Below are 9,864 nucleotides of genomic sequence, written 5' to 3'. Positions count from 1 at the left end.
AGTATGGTTCAGAGCTTCTTATTGAGTAGAGAGAGAGGTTATTTACTTGCAGGTTGAGTTCAAAGCAAGCAAGCAATTGTAATACATTCTCTATTCTTATGATTAATGCAAGCAGGCTTAAGGGGTTTTTAACAGTTGGTTTCCCCTAGATAAATCTGTGTACTTTTGTATGTGATTGATGCATGTATGCGAATGTTGTTCAAAATTGTTAATTTATTTCTGTAGAGCAGTAGAGTAGAAATGTGTCTCTTGATTTAAATTAAATTTCTTGAGCATTTGCAATTCTATCACCATATTTCTACATGGTATCAGAACTGGATTCACAGTAGAACAAGAATTTCAAATTTTTTCCTCGAGAGGTTTGAATTTGCAGCTTCATTGTAGCAGGATTTCTTTGGAGTTGGGAGAATGACCTTCAACGGACTGAGATTAGAGTATGCCTTGGAAGGTAGCTCGAATTTCATTGCCTAGAAGGATTGCATGGAGGAAGTGCTTGATGACAATGGATTGCTAGAATATTTCAAGACAAACATTCCAAAACTAGGATCAGTTGAGGCTCATAACTTAGCCCAATGGAAGAAATATGTAGCCAAGGTGAGGAGAATAATATTGGAGGGAATGTGAGACCACATTATCTGATATCTCCATGGAAAAGAAACTCCTTTCACAATGTGGAGGGCACTGATAGATCTATTCAAGAATAGCAGTGACCATAGAAAATTGGCCCTCAAAGACAAATTTCGAAACATCAAGATGCATAAGAATGATATTATTCTGCAGTATCTCACCAGGTTTACACAAGTTCGGGATGAGCTTGGAGGGGTTGGTATGAATGTTGCAGAAGATGACCCGGTGAGCCTAGCACTTGTAGGCCTTCCCAAAAGCTAGCATAGCTACCAAGACTCAGTGAATGGGAGGGTGATATTACCAAATTGGGAACAACAAAGTTATCGATCAAACGAAAACTATTACCTCAAAACGAGAACTCTAACCAAAAGACCAAAAAAAAAACATGAAAAAACAGCTTGAAAACGAAAAGTGTTGACGCTGGAATAACATTTCTTTTTTCGAGGTAAATTTTTAACATCTCTTAAAAATGGAAGTAAAAGCCAACTTTTTTATGCAAAAAACACTTTGATAACGAAAAGTGTTGACGCTGGAATAACGTCTTTTTTTAAGGGTAAATTATCAACATCTTTTAATAATGACATTAAAGATAAAATATCATGACTTTGTAAAAACTTAAAATTCCAATGTTAGACATGACATTAAAAATAAAATATCATGTCTCTAAAAAATCTTAAAATTCTAACAATTTTTAGGTATGGTATTAAAGATAAAATATCATGTCTCTGAAAAGCCTTAAAATTCCAAGGGTGACATTAAAGGAAAAATACCACCTCTATGAAAAGCCTTAAAATTCGAGCAATTTTCACTCGTAGTGTTAATATTCTTTTAAAAAATATTATCATTTAATTTATATTAATTTATTTTTATTTTAAGTTTATCATATTAATAACAATTTATTAAATAAAAATATTTTTTATATAATGCATTGAAGTCACTGGATAGGAAACACTTAAATTGTGATGAACGAACAACTTTACAAAACAAATGAATTTATGTGATTTTGGAGACAAATGAATTTATGTGATTTTGGAGTTGTTGATACTCTCTGGATTAAAACATTTGTTTTTTAGAAATTTGTGTAAATATTTTATTTTTAAATAATTTTAAGATTTTGAAATTTGCAAATTGTTTTTTAAAAACTATATTTCATTATTCCTGAATATATATATTAATTTTATTTTCATATATAATAAAAACAATAATAATTTAATATTAAAATTATATTTCTTTTGAATTTAATAAATCAAAACTAATAAACATATTAAAGATTATGCAAAAAAAAATTGTAGTTTCCAAAATCTTACCGACCACAAAAGAAGTACACCATCAACAAAAAATTGTTGTCCTAGACTTATTACTTTTATATATTTTTTATTTTGACACATATATATCTAATCAAATATATTGAGAATATGAAAACATTTACAAAAAAAAAAAACTAAAACACCAAATAAAAATAAAAAATAGAAAATGACCCTTCTGGAGCTCTGCAACTACGAGCCTCGGCTCCATTCCGTGAGATCCGCTCTTTGCGGGCTCTGAAGCCTGCGGCTCTGCCCGCTCTCTGCGACTTCTCCTCTCTGCGGGCCTGCCTGCAGTAGACCTGGTTCTGATCTGAGATTGTCAGTCGATTCTCTGGCTAGGGTTTGGCCGTTGCTGCGTGGCTGCCCCTGTGGCGGCCGACATCAGGCCAGATCATATGGAGACGCAGGGCCAACCCACGGATCCGCCCTCTGATCCTGCCTTTGATGCTTTCAATCAGCTCCTGGCCGGCTTGCCTCCGAAGAAAAGAAGTGATGCTTCAAAATTCGTTAAGAAACTCGATGAAATTCCTGAGATCTCTTTGCCTCCGGAGACCCCCATTCAAGTAGCTTTGTCTCTGGCGGATCGTGGACTCATTGGCCAATTCACGGGACTTTGGCCCTCTCCGAAAACTACTGAGCAATGGGTTAATAGGAATTGGGCGCCTCTGATCAATCAAAGTGTTACCTCATACTTTCTGGGGCGAGGGTATTTTCTTTTCGAATTCACCTCCAAAGAAGACAAAGATCTGATCTTTCGAAATGGGTCGTATTTCATGGGTCCTCAGGGACTCTACCTGAACAAATGGACTCCGGACTTTGACCCGGCGGTCGATGTTCCCAAGGCTGTTCCGGTGTGGGTTCGTCTCCCAAATCTGCCAGTTCATTGTTGGAACTGGGACTCCTTGAAACACATTGGCAACTCCCTCGGGAAATTCATAGATCGGGCAAGCAACAAGGATCAGTACGATTGTGCCAGGATTTGTGTAGAGGTAGATCTAGAGGTGGGTCTACCAGAGGCAATCAAAATCAAAGTCGGCAGCTGGTCTCATGTGCAGATCTTGGATTATGAACAACTGCCATTCAAATGCAGGAAATGTCACGTTTATGGGCATTTCGCCAGAAACTGTCCGACCAATGCAGAGCCAGAGAAAGGGAATGAAGAGGGTTGGAACCAAGTCAAGCGAGCAAGAGCCAACCACAAGGGGCAGAAACAGGGTGGACCCTCTGGCAAAGGCAATCTCCAGGCTAATGTCCAACGTCCCCCTCCCAAAAAGGCGCAAGAAAACAAATTTGACCCTCTAAGCCAGCCGACAGAAGACACACCAGAGGTAGAAACCCAAAAACCAGTCTCTTCAAGTAAAGGCACTCCACCAGCTTCCCCCAAAGAAGTTGAAAACCCCAAAGGCATGGCCTTAGAGGATGAGGAAGAAGAGCAGGAAACTGATGAGTCAGAAGAAGAAGGAGAAATAGGAGAGTCCCAAACCTCGGTAAGAAGATCTACAAGAGGCCGTAAAACAGACAAAGAAAAAAGAGAGCAGCAGACCTACAAAGACAAGCTACAGGGCAACCAGCCAACTCTGGAAAAATTGCTAGCCTCAAAGCCTAAGATGTTGAAAAATTAGCCCCAAGGCTCCAAGGGAGCCCACCAGAAATATAAATAATGAAGGTCATCTCCTGGAATTGCAGAGGTATGGGGAGTAAAGTTAAGGAAGAAGCCATAAGAAACCTAATAAGAACAGAAGCTCCAGACATACTTCTCGTCCACGAGACCAAGCTGGAAGACAAAGTCTTCCTGCAAGCAAGAAAAAATTTGTGGTCCAAAAGTGAAGCAAGAGCAATCTCGGCCAGGGGTGCCTCGGGAGGGATTGATACACTATGGAACTCCAATAAATATGCAGTCATCTTTGAAGCGAGCAACACTCACTGGTTGCTGCTAAAAATGCAGAATCTGGACACAAAGGAAACCTTCAGCCTCTTCAATGTATATTCTCCAGTTAATATCCGGGAGAAAAAGGATTGTTGGGACTCTATAAGACAACAGGCAGACTTGACAAATCTGGAAAATACAATCATTGTTGGAGACCTCAACCTCACTCTTCATTCGACTGAAAAAAGGGGAGGAAGTGCAGTCCGAGATCCGGCAAGAGAATGGGCGGAGGATCTTTTGCAAGATTGGGACTTGCTGGACATCAAGCCCTCATCCGGTAAGTTCTCTTGGTCTAACAAAAGAGTAGGTCCTGGACACATTGCTGCCAGGCTAGATAGATTTTTCATTCAAAGCTCTTTCCTGTTACTTGGTTTAGAACCCAGAATGCACATTCTTGCTAGCAGCGTCTCGGATCATAAGCCTGTAAAGCTAGAGCTCCTTGCCCATCTAGATCTGGGCCCTATCCCCTTTCGATTTAGTCCCCTTTGGGTTAAGGAGCCTCTTTTCATGCAAACAGTCAAAGATTGTTGGAGCCAGCCTGTCAAAGGTTCACCCTTCTTCATCTGGGAGGAAAAGCTCAGAAGGGTTAAAGGAGTTCTGAAACGCTGGGCCAAAACCCTGTCCAATCCTGCAACAGAAAGGAAAGCCATCAAAGCCTCTCTTGCCTCTCATCAAATCCACATGGAGAGCGCTACAGTCACAGAGGAGATGATAGATCAAGAAACTTAGCTGCAACAGAGCTATCATAAGGCCTGCTTAGCTGAAGAAGAATACTGGAGATTAAAATCTCGAAACCTTTGGCTCAAAGCAGGGGACAGGAACACGGGTTTCTTTCACAAGCAAGCCCAGGCCAGGAAATGCTTTAACACTATTTCTGAGATCAAGGAAGATAATGACACGCACAAGGAATTCGCAGACATTAAGAAAGCAACCTTCTCTCATTTCCAAAACTTGTACAGTGATGATCAGGAGTCGCTCCAACACCAAGAGCTGCTAGACATTATCCCTCAAGCAATCTCTCCTCGTATGAACAGGATTCTAGAGGCCAAAATCACTAAAGAGGAAGTTAAAAAGGCCCTCTTTGACATGGATCCGGACAAGGCCCCGGGGCCAGATGGCTTCTCCGCCAGGTTCCTCCAAGTCTGTTGGCCGATTGTTGAAAAGGACCTCCTCAAAATGATACAAAAGTCTCAAAATACACAGAAAATAGGAGGCAGCACAAACTCCGCTTTCTTAGCTCTCATACCAAAGGAAAAAGGCGCCAACAACTTTAGCAGATTCCGCCCGATCTCATTATGCAACACTGGGTACAAATTAATCACCAAGGTCATTGCAAATAGACTGAAGCCCATTCTGCCTAGAATAATTCCAGAAAATCAAGGAGGCTTCATCCAGGGAAGGCAGATCGTGGACAATTTCACTCTCGTTCAAGAGGCAATACATTCAAGTCTTCTCCGAAAGGAACAAGGTATGGTGATCAAACTCGATTTAGCAAATGCCTTTGATCGAGTAAATCATAGATTTCTTTTAAAAGTCATGTGCAAGTTTGGTTTTGGAGCAAATTTCATAAAATGGATCCGGGCATGCATCTCAGAGCCATGGATTTCCCCTCTTGTAAATGGAAGAGCCACTGAATTTTTCAAAGCCTCGAGAGGACTTAGGCAGGGATGCCCCCTTTCCCCTCTGCTTTTTGTCATCCAAGCCTCTGTCTTCAGCTTTCTGTTAGACAAAAAGATGCAAGATCAAGAAATTAATGGACTGTGTATTGCTAGAGGGGTCAAAAGCATAAACCATGCCTTATTTGCGGATGACACTCTGCTGTTAGGCAATGCCACCCTTTCCTCAGCCTCTAAGTTTAAAGTTGTTCTGGATGATTTCAGTGAGGCCTCAGGCAGCGCTGTTAACAAGAATAAATGTCATATCTTCAGCTGGAACACCTCGCCCAGGATTCTCTCTGCCATATCTAGATGTCTGGGCTTTGCAGCCTCCTCCTCCTGGACCTCATTCAAATATTTGGGCCTCCCTGTTTTTCATAAGAGACTTACAATCAAAGACTGGCACCCTCAGCTTGAAAAATTCAAGTCTAGGATCCAAACCTGGGGCTACCGCTGGCTCAACGTTGCTGGCAAGTCTGTCCTTATAAAATCCGTGCTCTCCAGCCTCCCCCTATTCCAATTTGCTGGACTTCTCGCCCCGGTAACCATTCTAAACAAAATGGATGAGTTCATGCGCAGGTTCTTCTGGAAGGGCGGAAAACAGAATGAAAAGAAAATTCCTCTCATCAGCTGGGAAACTATTTCCAAGCCGCTGTGGGAAGGTGGATTGAATTTTAAAAATATATGTCAGCAGAATGTGGCTATGGCAGCAAAGACTATCTGGAGGATCATTGCGCCCAAGCCTGGATGGGCCCAGCTGGCTCTATGGAAAAAATATTTCAGAGGACCTCGTTTAAGCTGTCTAGAGAATGTGATCCAATTGCAGAACTCGCCTTTTCTCAAGCTGTATGCAAAAGCAGCCCCATTAATCAAAACGCACTCCTACTGGATCCCTGGAAACGGCAGAAAGATCAACATCTGGACTGACAAAATAATGAATATGGATCCAATCGAAGACAGAACATCCATCAGAGAACTGCGTTACTGGATGGACAGAGAAGGGCTGTGCACACTGTGGGATATCTCTCTATGGTGCGACTCGGTATGGGCAGGCTGGAAACGCATTGAGGTGTCGGTCCAACTGCGCAGTGAATGGTCCACGTTGCTAGATCACCTCCACGGCCTGGCACCCACGCAAATGAGGAAAAAGGATTCGAAAGGCTGGGGATCGAATGACAGAGGATACACTGTTTCCATGGGTTATATTAAGCTAAACGAGAGGCCTTACGTTCCCCCTGACCCAGCACCTTGGCAAGGAGTCTGGCGCATTCCCTCATGGCCCAAGATCGATTTCTTTGCTTGGCAACTCTGTCATGGACGAATTCTAACGTATGACATCTTGCAAAGGAAAGGATTTCACGGGCCATCCATATGCTCGTTGTGCAAAGAAAATGCAGAAACAGCTGTCCACTTAATTCTTGAATGCAAGTTCTCCAAGCAAATCTGGCTCTCCTTCACTCACAATTTGGATCCCAACTTCCTGATGCCTTGTTCCACTGTTGAGCTTTTCTCTAATTGGGCAGTCAGATACCCCGGTCCATCTCCTAAAAATCAAGTAATTAAATCAGCATGGGCCATCCTTCCAAAGATTATTTGTTGGCAGATTTGGCTAGAACGCAATAGAAGAATTTTCAGAAGCACTAATCAGAACAACAAGGCCTTAGAAATCAAAATTAAATGCCATATAAAGGAGTGCTTGACTGATATTAAAGACGATTCTAATCTCAGCCAACAGGACATTACTTGGGGTTCACTCCTCGACTTGCAATTCCAACCAGCAGTCAGAAACGCCCTTCCTCTTAAAGACTGGCAAATAAGAAAATCTGAAGCTGACTTTCAAGACTGGCTCAAATCGCATTCAAGGCACTCTCTCTTCTTTGATGGGGCAGCAAAGGGAAATCCGGGCAAAGCTGGTGCAGGAGGTGTTATTGTAAATCCATATGGGGAAAAACCCATTCCTTCGCTTGGGGGCTTGGACATACATCCAACATTCAAGCTGAGGCTCTGGCCCTCTTTCAAGGACTCAAGTTCCTCAAAGAGTTAAATATTGATGAAGCTAATGTAATCAGTGACTCCCAGATCATTATAAATGCAATGATATCTAACTCCCCAGTGTTGGACCTCAAGCTAGCAAGACTGATATCTAGAATCAAGGGCCTTGGAAAAGACTTTCAGAAGCTAAACTACTTCCATGTGTTGAGAGCTCTTAATAAAGAGGCAGACATTGAAGCCAACAAAGTTGCCCTCCTCTCAGCAGGGATCAAGCAGAAAGACGAAGAAGAATCATGGGACCCCATCCCTTAATCTGATTGCTGCCATGTTTTACTGTTTGCTCTTAAAGAAATTTGTTTGTATCTCCAAGTGGGGGAAAATTTCAGAAATCGAAAATATAGACCCTATATCAAGGAAGAAGTCTACAAGATTTAGAGGCATGCTCACTCATAGAAGTGAGATGCACCAGGACACAGAAGTCCTCTATGTAATCAGTTTTTCGGCATTCAGGCCAAGAGGAATATAAATACCCCATAACCGTTTCTGTCAAAAAAAAATAAAAAAATAAAAAATAACAAGTAAATTAAAATATCTATTAAAACATAAAATTAAAATTAAAAAAAAAAAATGACCCAAAAAAATATAATATATAAAAAATAAAATTAAAAATTAAAAAAATGAAAAAGACAAAAAAAAACAAACAAACATAAAAAAGTCTAAAAAAATTAAATTAAATTAACTTATAAAATATAAAAATTAAAAAAAAACAAACATAAAAAATAACTTATAATTAATTAACTAAATGTTTAATTATATGATTTTAATATAATAATAAAAAATTTAATTATATAGCCCTTATATAAATTTAATGTCAACCCTTTTAATTTTAACTAATTCGTTACCTTATTTATATAGTTATTAAACTAACTTTCCATTAACTGATGATGATGATGATGGTTAACGTCCACTGAGACCAAACTTTGGTCTATCAGACCTAAAGAAACGAATTATTTAGTTTGATTTAAGATTTTATTCCTATTCTCAAAAAGCTTGGAGAGAAGCCTTCCGAGCTCACTGTAATTTTGACATCGTAAAAGGCTAGGAAGGTCAATATTGCAACAGAGATTTTGAAACTGAGATCTAATGTGGTTGTACGCAGGGCACTCTAAGTGGAAGTGATTTTCATCCTCGATGTTCGTATTCTCACAGAGATGGAAAAACATTTCCATCCATGGTGTTTTAGAAACCATCCAACGGCCCGTTTCACTATGGAGCTCATGAGAGTTCGTTCTAATCTTAGCTATATTAATTTTCTTCTTTGAGCTAGTTAAAACAGAGAGATATTTTGGATCTTCTAGGGTGGGGTTGATGACCTCCTTATAATATCTTAATTTTATTTTAGCTGCTAAATCTTTCTCACACCACATTTTTTCTTTGAACTCAAAAGTAACAATATTTTTAATGTTATTAATGTTTTGCAATGCAACATTCTCGTCGATCTCCCAATGGTTTAACCAGGCCCTGGTGTCTTTATACCAGCCTCGCTTAAGCCTTAGGTGGTTTTGGTTGGAATTTAAAGCTAGTTTAGGAAGTCTATGGTCTCCTATGTTATTGAGTTTGTGCTTGTACAACATAAGCCTAGTCATAGCTAGGCTCTCGATAGGGTAAAGACCCACTTCTATAAGGAGAATAGGATAGGGTGTGTTGCTTTTAATTTTGAGGTTATACGTTATAAAACGCTTCTGGATTTGCTCAATCTTTCTCCAGGATTCTCTAGAGATACTACAACCCCAAACCTCACATCCATATAAAATAACCGGAGTGACTAAAGTTTCAAAGAGGAACTTCTTTCTATCCCACATTACGAGGTTTTCTGTTTTACAATTATTTTCAAGACCAAAATAAGCTTTCCACCCCCCATTAATCCTTTTCTCAATGCTATAGTTCCAGTTGAGCTTGTGATGAATATCAATTCCTAGGTACTTGTAGGAAGACACTTCCTCCAAGTTACTATTGTCATACATAAAATTAGCGTAAGTGTCCTTCTTGGATTTGATAATCATAACTTTTGTTTTGTCAGTATTAACAATCATACCCATGGTAGAGCAGAAATCCTTAAGAAGTCTAAGTTGCTTATAAAGATCAGATGGGCACCTTGCGAGAAGAATGATATCGTCAACATAGAGAAGAAGGATGATGACTATCCCATCTAAGATCGTGCCAGCACATCCTGCTTCCTCTAAACAACCTTCTAGCTTGTTGATGTAAATGCCAAATAGGGTAGGGGAGAGGGGGCAACCTTGTTTAACTCCGATATTACACTTAATATCTTTCGACCACCCCTCCTTGTGCTTTA

The 9,864-nt window shown here is 40.0% G+C and overlaps 1 protein-coding gene across 1 annotated transcript; it reads left to right on the top strand.

Annotated features, from left to right (window-relative positions):
• The first annotated feature begins 2,329 nt into the window (after window positions 1–2,329).
• LOC149190760 (uncharacterized) lies at window positions 2,330–6,004 on the top strand. Its single transcript, XM_089410587.1, has 4 exons — window positions 2,330–3,366; window positions 3,621–4,138; window positions 4,673–5,329; window positions 5,742–6,004. The coding sequence occupies exons 1-4, from the start codon at window positions 2,330–2,332 to the stop codon at window positions 6,002–6,004; spliced, it is 2,475 nt and encodes an 824-aa protein (XP_089266713.1).
• Window positions 6,005–9,864: the final 3,860 nt, after the last annotated feature.

Source organism: Pinus tabuliformis, chromosome 3_1, assembly GCF_031772625.1.
Source record: "Pinus tabuliformis cultivar Carrire ecotype Pingquan chromosome 3_1, CPIR1, whole genome shotgun sequence".
Lineage (NCBI taxonomy): Eukaryota > Viridiplantae > Streptophyta > Pinopsida > Pinales > Pinaceae > Pinus > Pinus tabuliformis.
The sequence above is the reverse complement of the archived record's forward strand: the minus strand, read 5'-3'. Positions and strand labels throughout refer to the sequence as shown.